This window comes from Nannobrachium achirus (assembly GCF_963921795.1).
Source record: "Nannobrachium achirus genome assembly, chromosome: 10".
Lineage (NCBI taxonomy): Eukaryota > Metazoa > Chordata > Actinopteri > Myctophiformes > Myctophidae > Nannobrachium > Nannobrachium achirus.
This window is the reverse complement of record NC_137819.1, coordinates 1041266-1058377: the sequence shown is the minus strand read 5'-3', so window position 1 is coordinate 1058377 and position 17112 is coordinate 1041266. Positions and strand designations below refer to the sequence as shown.

General features: G+C 42.2%; 1 protein-coding gene across 1 annotated transcript in view; it reads right to left on the bottom strand.

Annotated features, from left to right (window-relative positions):
- Positions 1-1570: 1570 nt before the first annotated feature.
- fkbp9 (FKBP prolyl isomerase 9) overlaps positions 1571-17112 on the bottom strand; it is a 48964-nt gene continuing 33422 nt past the window's right edge. Inside the window, exons 8-10 of the mRNA XM_080735683.1 lie at positions 8844-8989; positions 4906-5069; positions 1571-1812 (exon numbers count right to left, since the gene is read on the bottom strand). Coding sequence (XP_080591809.1) covers positions 1633-1812; positions 4906-5069; positions 8844-8989 — 490 coding nt within the window. The 3' untranslated portion in view covers positions 1571-1632. The remainder of the gene's footprint in view (positions 1813-4905; positions 5070-8843; positions 8990-17112) is intronic.

Below are 17112 nucleotides of genomic sequence, written 5' to 3'. Positions count from 1 at the left end.
GGCTCAATTCTTTTTTTTTTCTTTCCTTTTTTTCTTTTTTAAACCAAATAAATCACATTCAATATAGAAAATCCACAACGACGACAAAACGTAAAAAAGAAAAAATACAGAAAAGGACTGTGAGGGATGTGAGAGGACATAAAAGAGAAAACGGAACCGCGTCAACCACATTGTCCTTAAATTAGGCATTTTCCCCATCAACTTGTAACAACGAACTTGTAACGACTCAACCTCGACACACGTTCATACACGGCTAAATCCTGAGGAGTAATTTAACCCTCTCACGAAGGTAACAACTTTTTTACATGACTTGTCAAAGGACTAAGTCCGGACCCCTGGGCCGTTGCAGACCCATTCATCCAACTGGGAAACCCCAGGAGACCGACAGACCCGGGTTGAATCAAATGTAATACTCAGGATTAGAGACCCTATTGAAACCATGTTTTACCCTGGATCATTTCAGTGGTAAAACATTAGCTTTAACACTTGAAGACCAACTTATGCTCTGAGCGACAAGTGTCGACCAACAAGACGAAAGCGACGAAAGTGACGTCAAAACAACAAATTATTATTCTTTTCGTCACGGGACACCTCCACCGATGGTGTCACGTACCTCTGGTTGAAGATGCCTTCATAAAATGCACACGTCCAGGGGTGGCACACCAAATTCTGGGCCCTGGGTACAAGGATTCACATAATTATTGTGTGCTTTAACTATTGAAAAATAGCTCATCTACAAGCTCGCAGATCTAAGCTTGTAGATCTGCTATTTTTGAAAAATCGTGAACATTTGTGCAAGTCTTTGAATATTTCAAATCCTTCTGTTTGTTTCTATGTCAGTGGTGCTCAAACCTTTTCATGCGAAGGACCTCCAAAATGATATGTGTTTGGCCATGGATTCCCATCTCAACATATTTAGTCCCAGGGACCCCCCAAAAGCAAAACTTGAATTACAAATGTAAGATTTGCACACATTTTCACGACTTTTTCAAAAATAGCAGAACTACAAGCTCGCAGCGCGGCACTGTGAGCTTGTGTATCTGCTATTTTTCAATAGCTGAAGTATAAAATAATTAAGGCCCTGGTAACTCAGTCCCACTTAGCCACTTTACGCCTGCCCCCATCCACTGAGTTCAAAATCGCTAAACGTGCTAAAACGACAGAACAAAGTAAATGAAAACATCTCAACGCACAACTTTTCTTTTCTCTAATTACGATCTAAAATATCGCCGTTGGCGGGCGGAAACCTCGCATCTCCAAGTTTAGAATTTGTACGTTCTTTCGCAAAGCAAAGCCCCGCTTCATCGTACAAAGCCGGCGCACAAAAGTAGCGAAAACAGCCGATCTACAAGCACACAACGCCTCGCGGTGCGAGGCGTTGTGTGCTTGTAGATCGGCTGTTTTCACTAGGTTAAATCATTGTTAAAATGATAAATGCAAAACGGAACGGTTTTGGACATACAAGGTTTCCACCCGACAACGACAATATGAACAAAGTTGCCCTTTAACCCCTCCCCCCCGCCCCCCCACATTTAATTCGTCCCCCCCCAACCCTCCCCCTCCGCTCCCCACCGGTGTGGACCTGAGACAGATCTCTCTCTCTCTCTCTCTCTGGACGGTTCAGGGCCGTCATCATAGCTCGTCGTGGTCGGCCACCTCGTCCGCCTTCAGCTTGAACTCGTCCTCCGTGATCTTGCCGTCCTGGTTGCGGTCCTGGTTGGAGAACATGTTGTCGATGATGCGGTACGGGTCGAAGCCCGGCGCCAGGCGCCCTTTGCCCTCGTTCACCTGCCGCAGGATGTAGTCGGTGAACTGTGGGGGGAAGGGAAGGAAGGAGAGAGAAGCTGGATTTAGGGTTCCCACACATCTTTACCAATTCATTTCCAAAACCTTTCCAGAATATTTAACCCGATTTTCCAGGACTGTATAACAATAATTCAGCTCAATGACGAGTGGCTTTCTCCTATGCACAGTGCCCAAAGACAGGTAGTGTATGCCAGTGGTTCTCAACCTTTTCAGGCCGCAGACCCCCCAAATAATCATAATTGAACTGGGGACCCCGGCACCCTGACGAGCACTAAGAGTTGAGAAGTTTTGTATAACACGGTTTTATTGTGAAAATAGCCGATCTACATGCTCACAACGCCTCGCAACGAGCATGTAGATCTGCTATTTTCACAATTTCTAAATTTGACAATTTGGCCAATGTTTAATTTGTCATTTCAGAGGTATTAACAAAATCAATAACCAAAGACAATGCATAGCTATTTTTTCCAGGACCTTCCAGGACCCTTGATCAATTCCAAAACTTTTCCAGTACTGGAAAAATCTTTTTCTAATTTCAAAATATTTCCAGGAATTTCATGACTGTGGGAACCCTGTGGATTTAGGGCGAGGGTCTTCAACAGGGGGTCCGGGACCCCTAGGGGGGTCCTCCAAATCTTTGTGTGATAGAAGCTCTTTTTTTTCTCCTTTTTGAGCGGTGGTAGACCGCTCCATAGCATGGCCGTGTGTGTATCCGTGTATGTAGTAGTGTATGTAGCCTGAATACCACTGGTGGCCAGAGAGGGTGCTGCTGAGTCTAGCCTGAGCATCAACTGCAATAGGCCTACACACACTCTCTCTCTCTCACACGCACGCACACTCTCTCTCACACACACACACACACACACACACACACACACACACACACACACACACACACACACACACACACACACACACACACACACACACACACACACACACACACACACACACACACACAGTAGTGCTGTTGCGTAGCCTCCACGACCACCGCTCAGTTCACACAGGTGTGATTTTTTTATATTAACCACTTGAACACTAGCGTCCATATTCTGAGAACTTTAGCCAAGAATAGCAGATCTGCGCAAGGCGTCATGAGCTTGTAGATCGGCTATTTTCGGGCAAAGAGGTTTGGTGTAGAGGAGAGTGAAAGCACAGAGTGAAAAGTCAAGTTTATTAAGTGAATCCATTTACTATAATACATTTTTTGTCTTAGGAATGCGACAAAAAACGAAAAAATATTATTGAACTCAAGTCTCCTTGGCGTGAGTAATCGATAGGGGTCATTTTGGGGGTGAACTACTCCTTTAACGGAATGGGAAAGATGAGATTGGACAAGCAAGATAGGAGAAGTGAGATAGGAAAGGAACATTTTTATTTAGTGTTTTGCCCATATAGTTACTAAAAAGCAATGTGTATGAAAGTACTCGTCGTCTTTGTCGGGTGGAAACCTCGCATCTCCAAGTTTCAAATGTGTACGTTCTTTCGCAAAGTAAAGCCCTGCTTCATCGTACAAGGCCGTCGCACAAAAGTAGTGAAAACAGCAGATCTACAAGCACACAACGGTGTGTGCTTGTAGATCGGCTGTTTTCACTAGTTTAAATAATCTTTTAAATGATAAATGCAAAACCAACGTTTTTGGACATACAAGGTTTTCACCTGACAACTACGTCATGAAAGACGGGTTAGGGTTAGCACAAGATGTAAATGTAATGAGCACACAATGTAAATGTGACAAAGACAAATGGCAGCCATAGTGCATCCAGTGGCCAATACAGGACTATAGGCTCTGACCACAGCCCTCTGTCTGCACATTGGTTCCAACATGACCCCAACAACAGAGGGCAAAAGGGACATGCAAATCACCTACAGTTGGAAATGTCAACAATACAGACGTCAGCTCTGACCAGCTCTGGAAACTGGAGCCAGGTGCGCGTCCCCAGGCAGAGGACATGGGCAAAGATGGTTAATTTATAGGGGTGTAACGATGTAGTAACTGCATCGAAATATCGTTTTTAATCAAAAAAGAAAATAAAAAAATCATAGTATATCGAAATGAAAACAGCTAAAATCAAATGGTATCATTTGACTTTGTATCTAATTGAATCGGCAGTGCAAATAATCGATTGCATCTACTTGTGCATTGTATTTAGCATTTTTAAGAAGAAAAAATTAAAAGGAGAGGTTTAATTATTTTTCCTTTCCATATAGCTACACTGGTCTATCGATAAATGTGTGAAATCTCTGGGTTCATGTCAAGGTGCAGGTTTGTCCATATGTGTTCAAATGCAATGTCCATGTATTTGCCAGATAATCACTGTGTTTACTTATTTATATCCATAATAATACATGTTTCCCTTAAAAACCTGCACTATCCACACTTTTCACAGATAAAAAAAAATGCTAAATAGTTACTATATCGATTTTAAATCATTGAATCGAATCGTATCGCCATGAATGAACCAATATCGTCCATGTATCGTATCGTTAACCATGTAACGTGATGCGTATCGTATCGCTGTTAAAATGTATCGTTACACCCCTACTAATTTATGAAGATTGTGTGGAAGTCAACTGTTAGCCACTGAATTCGTTAAGTTTGCAGATTTTACCGCAAAAGACAAGGTGGAACAGATGAGATGGGAAAGGCAGAAAACAAAACAAAGGAACAGTTTCTGGGATGCACAGCCATCACACACATCGTGATAAAAAACACTCACGATAATCGTATCGTGGATATTTAATTTAGCGTGATATTGTTCTCTGTCATGCACTGGGATCAATTCACCTTTTATTTGCTGAGCTGCGTATTCAGTACCCTTTAAACCTTCTATAATTGGTAAAAGGTACTTATAATATACATACTTGATAGAGTAGTTTTTTCACTCTATCAAATGTCTTTGCCCTAAAAATAGCCGATCGCATTGTGAGCTTGTAGATCAGCTAATTTCAGGCAAATGTTCCGCCCCAGAATAATGGAGTTTGATTATCGCGCCAATATCGTAAATCGCGATTTCTTTTGTCACAATCATCGTTATATGACATTTTATATCGTCCCATCCCTACACACTGTGACGACGTGTAGTACCGGTGTCGTACCTCAGAGGGCTCCACCTGCAGGTTGCTGTCCTTGTCCATCTCGGTGAAGAGGTCTGGGGAGACGTCGTCGTTCCAGATGAACATGTAGCCGTCGGGAAGGCCCTCCTCCATCTCCACCAGCTCTATGTCAAACACCAGCACCGCACTGCCAGGGACCTCATCAGCTGCACCACACACACACACACACACACACACACACACGCACACGCACACACGCGCACGCGCACACGCACACGCACACACACACACGCACACACACAACCGTTTGAGCAGGGGTCCTCAATATGTCCGGACAGACACATTTGTCTGTGGAAAAACTTGCCATTGTCCGTGGTAAAATTCTAGATTTTGTATTGATTATAATGTTCTTATTTTGAGAGCACAAGACCCACTAAATGTCAGTCTCCAGGTATGGTTCAGAATATTTATGACCTCTTAGGGGTCCATTTGGTTCCATTTGTACACTCTCAGAGTTACAGACCTGTTATGGTCATTTAGGGCTCGCTCTTTTCGGGTTCGAGTCCCGATACCAACTGTCAGTCTACTGTCCTATCAATAAAGGCATAACAGCCCCAAAAAAATATATCTAGTTAGAAAAAGAAGTATATTAAAAACAACATTAACAGTTTGACTGCCACGGGAGGTATATACCGCCCGCCACTTCCTGCGCAATCTTGCCAATTAAAAAGTTAGGAGGTATATACCGCCCGACCCTTTTTTTTCATATTACAGTAGTACAGTGTTGGATCTATGCGGTAACCAAGATACAGCCCTTTTGGACGATGGGACGGTTGTCATGCATGACAATTCAGTGGCGTCAGTTCAGAACAAGCTAAGGTATGGCAACATGACTGGTGTCTGGTGAAGACACCAGTCATGTTGCCATACCTTAGCAACAGGCACGATGAAAAGTACATTTTTATTATTTCCCCCTGTCAAGGTATGGCAGCTGCATACCCCTGCCATACCCAATTGACGCCCCTGCATGACATCACACGCTCATGTTACCAAATTCAAGCATGCTGATTGGCCGGTTCCCCCCAGACACAAGGGTCTACTCTAGAGGCCCATTATACAAACAACAAGAGTGACTTTACGTAACCGGACACACAGCAATCAGAGGGAGAGAAAGAGCGAGAATCAGAAGCAGCAGAGAATTTAGTTATAAAATCATAGAATCATGCCCCGCATCCCGTGGTCTCTCCCCGCGCCGGGTCAGCGGAGTGGCGACATGTCGGAATGGAGAGCGACACCCCCCCGCGCCATGCCCCGTGAACAGTCTGACTCTGGACACCAAGCCCGCAGTCAACGGCGGTGGCCGGCGCTCTTCCACGATCGGTTCATCAGCGACTAGCGAGGGCCTCTGCTGCTACATCCACTGCCTCGATTTTGGATCTGGCGGCGAGAAGAGCTCCTAACTGGCGATCGGTTCATCGAAGGCCTCGGCTGGTAGGATCCACGGCCTCGATTTTGGATCTGGCGGCCAGAAGGCAAAGCACCGATTGCTGCCGTTTCTCCCCGCGCCCTGTAGGATGCACTGCGAACCCGGTAAGCGTTACAAAGTTTATGTTGTCTACGATTCACTTTGTTCTTTACGTCTGTCTTTCAATGTTATATGAGCTCAGTGCTGAGTTCTACCTGTAACGCACGTATACGGCGTCTGCTGTCGGAAAATAAAAGGCAGGGGCAGGTAGGATTAGCCCGAATAGTAGCTGATCGTATGCCCTCAAAAAAAGTCTAGAACACACACCACTGTATGAGATGCATAAAGTGTGTTCCTGTGGAAATGAGCCATGAATCTGTAGGTCTACTTCTTTCTAATGCAAGCTTGTAATACATTCTTCAATCAATCAATAAGCCTGACCTGCTATTGTTTTTTTTCCACGTGGGGTGCATTTGGTAATATACAATTCAATTCAAAGGAGCTTTATTGGCATGAGAAAACATACGTTTACATTGCCAAAGCAAGTATCACAAATACAATAAAAAAAACAGTTGAAAATATACATTTGGAGGGGGTACAGCATTGTTCAAACAGAGCTATGTCGCATTGTGTCATTTTATATATATACAGGGTACAAATAGCAGCATTATTTTCCTCATAGTACATAAAGGTATCAGCTCTGTTTCATACTGTATGTGCAGTAGGTCTAGATGTCAATCCATGGTTTGTGGTGTATGAAGTTCCTCCAACTTCTTCCAGTAAGAATACATTTCTTTATAGTTTAGTTTTTATTGTGTGTGTATACCTAGATAGATAGTTTAGTAATACAATCTGTGTGTGTGTGTGTGTGTGTGTGTGTGTGTGTGTGTGTGTGTGTGTGTGTGTGTGTCTACAAGCACACAACGCCTCGCACCGCGAGGCGTTGTGTGCTTGTAGATCTGCTGTTTTCACTACTTTTGTGCGACAGCCTTTGCTAAAGAACATACAAATTATACAGAAGCACGATCATTTAGTATTTTTTATTTATTTCTATCATATACAGGGCCCGTGGAGTCTGACTGGATGGAGGAAGGATGGGAGCCCGATCTGCAACCAGACCAATGACAACGCAGAGGACAGTATGATGGCGGAGATAGCGAGAGCGGAGGAGTCAGGCATAGGTCATACACACTGTAGGTTCGCTGCCTGGACCAATGTCACTCTAGGGGAGCTGAAGAACTTTCTGGGACTTCTCTTCCTCACAGCTATCGTTCACAAGCCGGAGAGCCATGCACTGGTCAAAAAACATTGCCATGCCGACGCTGTACTTTCCCAGAACAATGGCAAGGAACAGGTACCAGGCCATTTTGAGGTACACGCACGCACGCACGCACGCACGCGCACACACACACACACACACACACACACACACACACACACACACACACACACACACACACACACACACACACACACACACAGTACCATCTTTGACCTTGATTTGTGGTGCCTTTGACTCCTGAATGTTGGCTTGTTGAATGCCTTTTTTGAGAATACAGTACTTTATTTTGACTTTTATATTATTTTATTTATTCTTTACTTGCTGCACATTTATTTTATTTTACTTTTATCCAGTTATATTTTATTTTTGTGAAGTCATATTTGTGATTTTTTTTTGGGAAAATATTTGTAAATATTGTTGAACATAAATATGTTCATGCTGGATGTGTGAGGTACTCACCAGGGTTAGGGTTCGATGTTGCCATAAAATAAAAGGTTGACATCGCTTTTCTGACTTTTTGTCTTCCTGACCTTTTAGACCAGGTAAAAACACAGTGAATTCACAGTGCATAGTTCTATCAAAATGTAAGGCAATTTCCACCTTCTGAGTCATTTCATACTTTTTCACTTTGCCCCCTTGAAACTAGACGATGGTACAATATTTTTTTCACTTTCTTTGCATAAAATGAAAGTATGCATGCTATTCTTTCTGTCAAGGGTACTTGTGTTCCGTTACCATTTACCAATTTGTTGCTATGGCTTCCTAAAGTTTTTTTTCTTTGAACTCAAATATCTCAGAATCTAGATTTCTGAGGTTATTGACTGGTTTGCGCAGTGTGCACTCTCGAGCACCTATCTCCAAAACCGCTCACCGAAATCACTCCAAAATTTTTTTAGTAAAAAAAAAAATCCTCTTTTACCAAATCTCCCATTTTTGTTCCGATATTCACATCGCATCATTTTCAATTTATTCTCTGGAATGGGGGCAGAAATGAATGGGCCTTGATGGTGGCATTGGCCGGGGGAGGGGGGTGGGGGGGTCTGGCAGTCAAAGTGTTAAGATGCAATTACATGCAAAAAAAAGTAAAAAAAAAAAAAAGAAAAGAAAGAGGAGGCATGAATAAAATAAAAGCATAACACGTGTGTGTGTGTGTGTGTGTGTGTGTGTGTGTGTGTGTGTGTGTGTGTGTGTGTGTGTGTGTGTGTGTGTGTGTGTACGCGTGCATCAACTCACTGACTCCTCTCTCCCCATAGCCCAGGTGAGGGGGGATGACCAGGTGTCTCTTCTCTCCAACACACATGTCCTTCAGCCCCTCCTCCATGCCTGGAACCACCTGGTTGGCTCCCAGCACAATGTTGTACGTCTTCCCATAGTTATGTCTTCACACAGAGAGAGAGAGAGAGGGGGGAGCGGAGCCATTTGGGGTTAATAAAACATCAAGCCATTTAGGCGCAGAATTATTTAAAGTCCCAGTGAAATTAACCTATTTAGAACGGGTACACATTATTGTGTATTATTATTTTATGCTTTAACTATTTTTGAAAATTTGTGAAAATTAGAATTTTGACCCGATTCTATAAGTGTCTTTTGAATCCTTCTAAGGTTTTTTGAAAAAACAATGTTTCTATGTCAGCAATCTGGCTAGCCATCGTCAAAGAAAATGTCCTTTTCACTTACGGCCGGACTACACCAAAAAATGCGCGCATACGCGCGTACTGTCCGTGAAGACGCTCGCGTATGCGTAAACGCTCCAGGCTACACCAAGGAGGGAGTATGTGTGAGGAAGACCAGATAGTCTGTGTAAAAAACGCATACGCGTGCTTAAAAAATAGAACCAATCCTATTTTTAGGGAATGCGTATCCGTTAGTGATGCGCGGGCCGACCCGGTGCCCCCACCCGCCCGCCAACCCGCCCGCGTGCGGGTGGGTGGGTCAAGGTTTGAGACTCAATATTGGCGGGCGGCGGGCGGGCGGGTTATCACCACTCTCATGTGCAAAAAATAAATAAGAATAATCACCTGTTCTTATTTGCCTTTTATTCTTAATAAGAGTAGTCCTATAAGAATAAGAATATAATGTTTGAATACGAGCATGAGCGAGCGAGCATGTTTTAAAATGCGCCAGAGAGGAGCGAGGTTTCTCCTCCGCTCCTTGGTGCGAGGACCGTCCCAATTCCGCTCCTGTTGGGCCCGCGAACCGCATTTTGCCAACATTTGACACAACGTGAGCACAGCAGAAGAATGCACAAACAATTCAGCAGGATTTCACTTACCGTATGTGTCTCTGTCATCCACACAAGTCCGTTTATAGCTAAATACTTTGTGTCGGGTAAGTTATAGACTATAACCAGCCAGTCAACGGATACGATTTGAAACACAACTTTCGCAAGTGAGACGGATTTTTTGACTGAATGAACCAACCACGCTCGCCTCGAGAATTAAAAAAAGTATAAAAGCTATTTGAGATGTTTATAGATTAGAATCTTTACACACCTGCTCCCAAATAATTAATTATATAATTCCAGTTCACTGCGCATATATTATGTAGGTCATTTCAATTAAGCTCTCGCACTCAATTGTGTCAGCGCTCGTCTGAAAAGAGTCGAGCAGCTCCCGCCTCCCTTAGTTTAAACTAGGTTATAAAATGACATATAGGCTATATAGAATAGATTTTCAGCCAAGAAGTGTGTGACTGCAGCCATTTATTGTAATTTTTGTTATTTACTTTATTTTATATTTGTATTTCATTTCCAAGAGCATTAGGATGTTGCATTTGTGTTTTCCATGTCACTTCCTGTCCATGACCATATATGGCAACTGTCAGTCAATGGCAGCTCACTCCTCAGTCTTTGTCATGCCCTCCTGGTGAATGGAGGCATGAATTGTTTGGTCTCAGCATGGTGCAGCTGACAGGTTCGTTGTTTGAATGCCAACATGTATACCTTTTCAAGTTCATATTTAAGTTGTATATTTATTTGTTATGAGTTTAATTGATGGATTGTATTGTTTTCTTTCAGTTTGTTTGTTAGTGTTTGTTGTTGTATTGGGGATTCTTGGACCTTCATTCCTTTCGCACAAGTTACATGCAGCCAGAGAGGTAACTTGATTTCTATGTGATTCAATGTATTTTCTTTCTACGTTTTGAGTTGTTTAGTGTTTATTTTGTCCTGATTATACTTATTTGTGTTTGACAGTTTGACGGTGTTTGGGTGCTGTTAAATAAACATCTGTAAAACGAAACAACCTGACTCATCTGTGGAAGGAGTGACAGTCAAAACTCTGCATACTACGGCAGTCCAAGGCCAACCTACGCTGAGAGGGTCTACCAGACAGCAGCGGAGCAGCCCAGCCGAACCGGCACCAAGCGGCCGTTGCTAGCACTGCTCATCGGTGGACACTGCAGCCAGGCAGGGACTTCTTCATGCCCTCCCCCTCCCCCCAAACAAACAACTTCACATTGCTTGTCAGCCACCAAAAAGACATGCTGTTTTCGTTGTCGACAAGAAGCACACAGGTTAGTACCCACTACACAAAGGGAACTGTGTACTACCTAAAGTAAAGGTGCTATGAAGAGACATTAAAGAGACATTCTAAAGAAGAAGAACATTGCATTGTTCATATGCAAATGAGTCATTGAGTGAACAAAGGATTTTCGTTTATTCATGGTGATACAAAGGGTTTGAGCAAGTGTTTGAATATGGTGTTTTTTGGTTTAATTAAATGCCAGAATCGAAGTTAATGTGGCTGTTGGAAATGGTTTTATATGGTATTTAAGTTGTGGTTTTATGGGTTCAAGTGTTATGGTCAAGTTATGGTCAAAGGTGTGGCTTAAAAGATGTCACAAGTAATTGAAGGAACAAGACATCTAAAAAGCCACCAGACAAAAGAACCAGAACCAGCACAAACCAAAGAACAAGCACACACTAGAACCAGTCATGGCTATGGAATCATTGCAACCAACAGAAACCACTAAAGTGTTTAAAAATGCTGTAACAGAAATGGATACGGATTGGCAAACTAAGAAAGTACAAGGATTATTCTACACTTTTGAATGTGCCTATGAACACTGGAAAATCCAAGTTAGAAGAGCAAAGAAGGGTGTCATTAACCACGGTCCACTTGAATATTTGAGAGAGGACATGAAGGCTGTTCAAAGGCACTTTGAGGAACTAAATGGAATTTATGACGAGTATCAGAAATTTGAAATGCCAACAAGCGACCTGTGTCTGATACTGTGTCACAAGATTGATAAGTGCAATAAAGTCACAACACATGTTGTTCAAAAGGCACAAGCCCTGATTCAAGAAATGGGAGAAGAGGAAGAATGGCCTGAAGTATATTCAGTTTTTGATACCACCAATACTTGCAGTGTATCTCTGCCATTCACAAATGAAACTCAACCACAGGAGCCTAACACTGCTGAGCTCACAGCCACTCAGACCAGCATCATGGCCCAGCAGGAGCAGCTAAAGAGGCTAACCGCAGTTCAAGCTAACCTACAGGTGTGTGATGGAACTGAGCAACCTCAAGATGTCTCAGCACAAAGTGTGAACCAGCAGTGCTCACCACCACCACTAGAGGTTGTAAGTGTAGCTGAAGATGACGCCTCAACCCTGGTTAAAGTGCTACCAGAGCCTACCCCTTTCTTGGAAGAACCTCTAAAGGCTAATGTTTGGGAGGCTTCATTCCACCCCTTGATTGAAAAGGAAAATGTTCCTACAGTGGAGGAAATGTCCTCAGTCGTACCTGGTTGTGTATCAACTCCAGAACATGTTGAAAATGTATATGCCAATGCCATGCTTGACACTCAAAGTGATGGGTTCGTTCTTGAAATGTGTCAGACAATTTAAATGCCTCTGCAGAACCTGTCAAAGTGCAGCAACTTTCAACCCATATTGTACCCTACCATGAATGTGAAAAGACTCTTTTGATTGGCTATGATTGCCCACTTATGTTTGAAGAAAGTAAGCCTTGGGTGCACATAAGCAATTTTGGATGGAGCATAAGTGAACCCAGTGAGCATTATGGAGATGCCATTGGAATAAGAGTGACACCAGAATCAAAGCCAAAAGTTAAGCTTAAGAGTGAAATTCACTATGTTTGCAAGAATCGAATCCAGGCAATGATTTTGCCAGATGATGTAATCAAGCTAAAGTCTCAGTTTGAAAGAGTTGAAGAAGATGCAATGATCTCAAGATCTTTCTTGACTAAGTTTATGAAATCAAACATGTCTTTGCTTGCTCCCCAAGTGTCCACATCCTTGAACGATCATTGTATCCAGAGCTCACTAACTCCTTGGTGGGAGTGGGAGTCCTGTAGAGTTTAAGATTCTGTCCATTTTAAGATCAATCTCTGCTATATTCCTGTAAAGATTTCACTGTCCTATCAGTATTGAGATTCACAACTTCACAGACACCAGTGTACCGGTAACTGGTTTGGAAATGTACTTGCCTCAGAGCATACAGAGTTAACACCTATGGAGACGTCCATTGCTCATTTGTTTTGGGGATAGCATTTGTTTCTCTTAAGATCAGTGGTATGCTCAGGAATTGGCTCGATTAATCTTGTTAAGAATGGTGGATAGACTAAAGTTGTTGTTGGATGTCAAAATGATATTTTTGGACTGAGTAAAGTTAAGAAGTTAAAATTTCTAAATAATGATGCTTGATAATTCCATGCCTTTGTTAAAAGTACAAGTTAAAAGTATTGATCCGAAGCAGTGGCACTTCAAGTTTTGAATCCTTCAGATCAAGAAGCCTTATGATAGATCAGCTTATAGCTTCAAATTGTTGATTGGCCTAGACTTGAGGAAAGATGGCTACCTTAAAGAGACCATGGTGGGAGGTCATTGTAGCTCCGAACTTCACAAGGCCCAAGGTACATAAGGTACAGGCAAAGAAGGAAGGACATTGTTGGACCGCCTACAATTCTCTGATTGGAAAAGTGCTATTTGTCTAAGTGTCATGCTCAAAAGTTCAAGGGTCTTGTACGTTAAGGTGAAGCCACAAGTCTTCAAGGGTCTTACACTTTAACGTTAAGCCACAAGTATTGAGCAAAGAAAGGAAGCGGAGCTGTACATGTTTAAGATGGCAAAGAGGATTCATTCAAAGTAAAGTTGGAAGTCAAGTTATGCAAAGAAATCAATACATAAGGACTTAAGGATAAAGCAAAGTGACAAAGGAAAATTAAGTCAAAGACATTGTTTTCTTACAAGAAGGAAACTCCAAGGAATCGCTGGAAAATGATTGCAAAGGGTTAAGAAGTTTATCCTAGCCCTGACAGAAGAGTTGGGAAGGTTAAAGTATTTATGATGTGACTCAAATAGTCTTTATGTGACTCATGTCCAATGTAAACGATGCGATGCAGTCTTTTGAGAGACATTAAAGAAAATGTTTTACTGCACAGAAGGACATGGCCAAAACTATTTTGTTTTGTTTGAAATGTTATGTGAATTTAATTTAAGGTAAAAGAATAAGAAATGTCAAAGGAATTGTATTGCTGGAAGTAAATCATGTCAAGGTCACCTTTTCTATGTATGAATTATTTGATGTATGAATTTCATTTATAAGGTATCAAGGTATTACAAGAAATCAAGGTTGATTTGGTGGGAGTGTGACTGCAGCCATTTATTGTAATTTTTGTTATTTACTTTATTTTATATTTGTATTTCATTTCCAAGAGCATTAGGATGTTGCATTTGTGTTTTCCATGTCACTTCCTGTCCATGACCATATATGGCAACTGTCAGTCAATGGCAGCTCACTCCTCAGTCTTTGTCATGCCCTCCTGGTGAATGGAGGCATGAATTGTTTGGTCTCAGCATGGTGCAGCTGACAGGTTCGTTGTTTGAATGCCAACATGTATACCTTTTCAAGTTCATATTTAAGTTGTATATTTATTTGTTATGAGTTTAATTGATGGATTGTATTGTTTTCTTTCAGTTTGTTTGTTAGTGTTTGTTGTTGTATTGGGGATTCTTGGACCTTCATTCCTTTCGCACAAGTTACATGCAGCCAGAGAGGTAACTTGATTTCTATGTGATTCAATGTATTTTCTTTCTACGTTTTGAGTTGTTTAGTGTTTATTTTGTCCTGATTATACTTATTTGTGTTTGACAGTTTGACGGTGTTTGGGTGCTGTTAAATAAACATCTGTAAAACGAAACAACCTGACTCATCTGTGGAAGGAGTGACAAAGTGAATGAAAACGTAGGCCAGTGCTTTCTTATTGTCCATGCTGGATTATTATTTCTTCAAATTGACTGCATTCATCCTGGATCACACAATAAGAGGTAACATCCAGGTCTTTATTATCCATCATGCTTTCAAATCAAACAAAGTAATCACTCATAGGCCTATGTGTGATGTGTGAGACCAAGTTTAACATCTTAAACATCACATGCTGCGCATCCAAAGTCAGCCGCCTCTCCTCCTCTTTCTCTCCTCCTCCTGTGTGTCTCCGCTCTCATATAGGCTACTAAATTGAACAGCCTTTCGGACTTTAAGTCACTCGGACTTTAAGGCCATCGGAAAATCACCATGCGCCCACCTCAAGTCGCTCCCATGATCCCATCTCTCCAATCTGGTGAATCAATAACCAACAGAATGTAATATTGTCCGTCTTTTGCTGTCTGCGCTGTATAAATATGATTGACATAAAACCTGAAACGCCATTCTTCCCCGACGATGCCCCAGAGAGAATGAACGTCTTTGAATGAATGTCTTTTAGGCTAAACCCCAATTTGAACAACACGTTTGTTTATTTAGCCCATGACAATATTGTGCTACTGTAAACCTTTCTGTAAAGCGACGTTGGGTACTTAGAAGAGCCGTATACAGATGAGCTATTCTGGAGATGATATACCATCTTTTTTTTAAATGCGGGTTGCGGGGCGGGCGGATTCGTTGATTTGTATATTGTTCTGCGGGGCGGGCGCGGGCGGGTTACGTTTCGTGCGGGCTGTGGGTCGTGCGGGTTATGAAAAAAACCTGACCCGCGCATCACTAGTATCCGTGGTTCGCGCTATCCGTACACCTGGTGTAGCCGGCTGAATTAATATACTGTACATTGGATCTATCCAAAGCGTGCACGACCCGCATACACACGCATACGCACTGACGCGCGCAAAACGGCTTGGTGTAGCCCGGCCGTTAACTGGAGCTCAGTTAGTCTGTTCTTGAGAGACTGCTATGTCAGTGGTTCTCATATCTTTTCATGTGAAGGACCCCCAAAATGATATGTATTTGGCCACGGACCCGCATCTCAAAATATTTAGTTCCAGGGACCACCCAGAAGCAAAATTTGAGTTACAAACGTTTGCTTTGAAAATACATATATTCAAAGATTTGCACAAATTTTCACGTTTCTGTTTAGGGGCTGGACTTGGCTGTAATTGGTTTCATTATAATACCCAAAACTCGAATGTTTTTGGCATCCAGTGTTGGGGTATGGCCATATTATCACTACAGATATGCTCTAAACGTAGAGCATAAAAGATATGCAGATCTACAAGCTCGCAGTGCGGCACTCGGTGCCGCGCTGTGAGCTTGTAGATCTGCTATTTTTCACTGGTTAAAGCATTCAATAATTCTAGGCCTAAATGGGTTAAAAACATGTTTTTCACACGTTTAGAGCATATCTGTAGTGATAATATGGCCATACCCCAACACTGGATGCCAAAAAAAGTGTAAAAATTCGAGTTTTGGGTATTATAATGAAAACCAATTACAGCTTTAAGTCCAGCCCCTAAACAGAAACGTAATGCGTGATGACGCATTTCTGTCCGAATGGATAATCCATGAAGTGAGAATGATTGACAGGTGCCTGCGTCAATCAACTTCAACAATGGCCCGTTGGCCCTGTTGAATAATTCATTGGCTGGTGTCAAAATAGACGCCCAGTGTCAGTTCACACAGTTACACAGTTATAGGTGATGAGCCGGAAATAAGTGACTTGCCTTGCGGTCTGTGGTGATTGCATAAACAGGTTTCGATTGGTCACGGGTTTCGATAGGTCAACGATGTCGGTTATGCGACTCTTAGTCGCCCCTTAGTGGCAAAAGAAAAATAATCTAATGCAGGTTAAAACCTATTTTTAAACCGGTTCATTTTATCTCGCTGTCGCTGCACTGACATAGTAGTCTCTCAAGAACAGACTGACTGAGCTCCAGTTAAGTGAAAAGGACCTTTTCTTTGACGATGGCTGGCCAGATTGCTGACATAGAAACATAGGTTTTCAAAAAATCGTAGAAGGATTCAAAGACACAATAGAATCGGGTCAAAATTCAAATTTTCACGATTTTTCAAAAATAGCAGATCTACAAGCTCGCTGTGAGCTTGTATATCTGCTATTTTTCAATAGTTAAAGCATAAAATAATAATGTGCAATGTGTACCCGTTCTGAATGGGTTTAACGAGCACCCTGAGGTTGACTTTCACATGAACACACAAACAAACAAAGCATACAGTAGGTCATGTGGAAGTGCAGTTATTGCTGTGCACTAG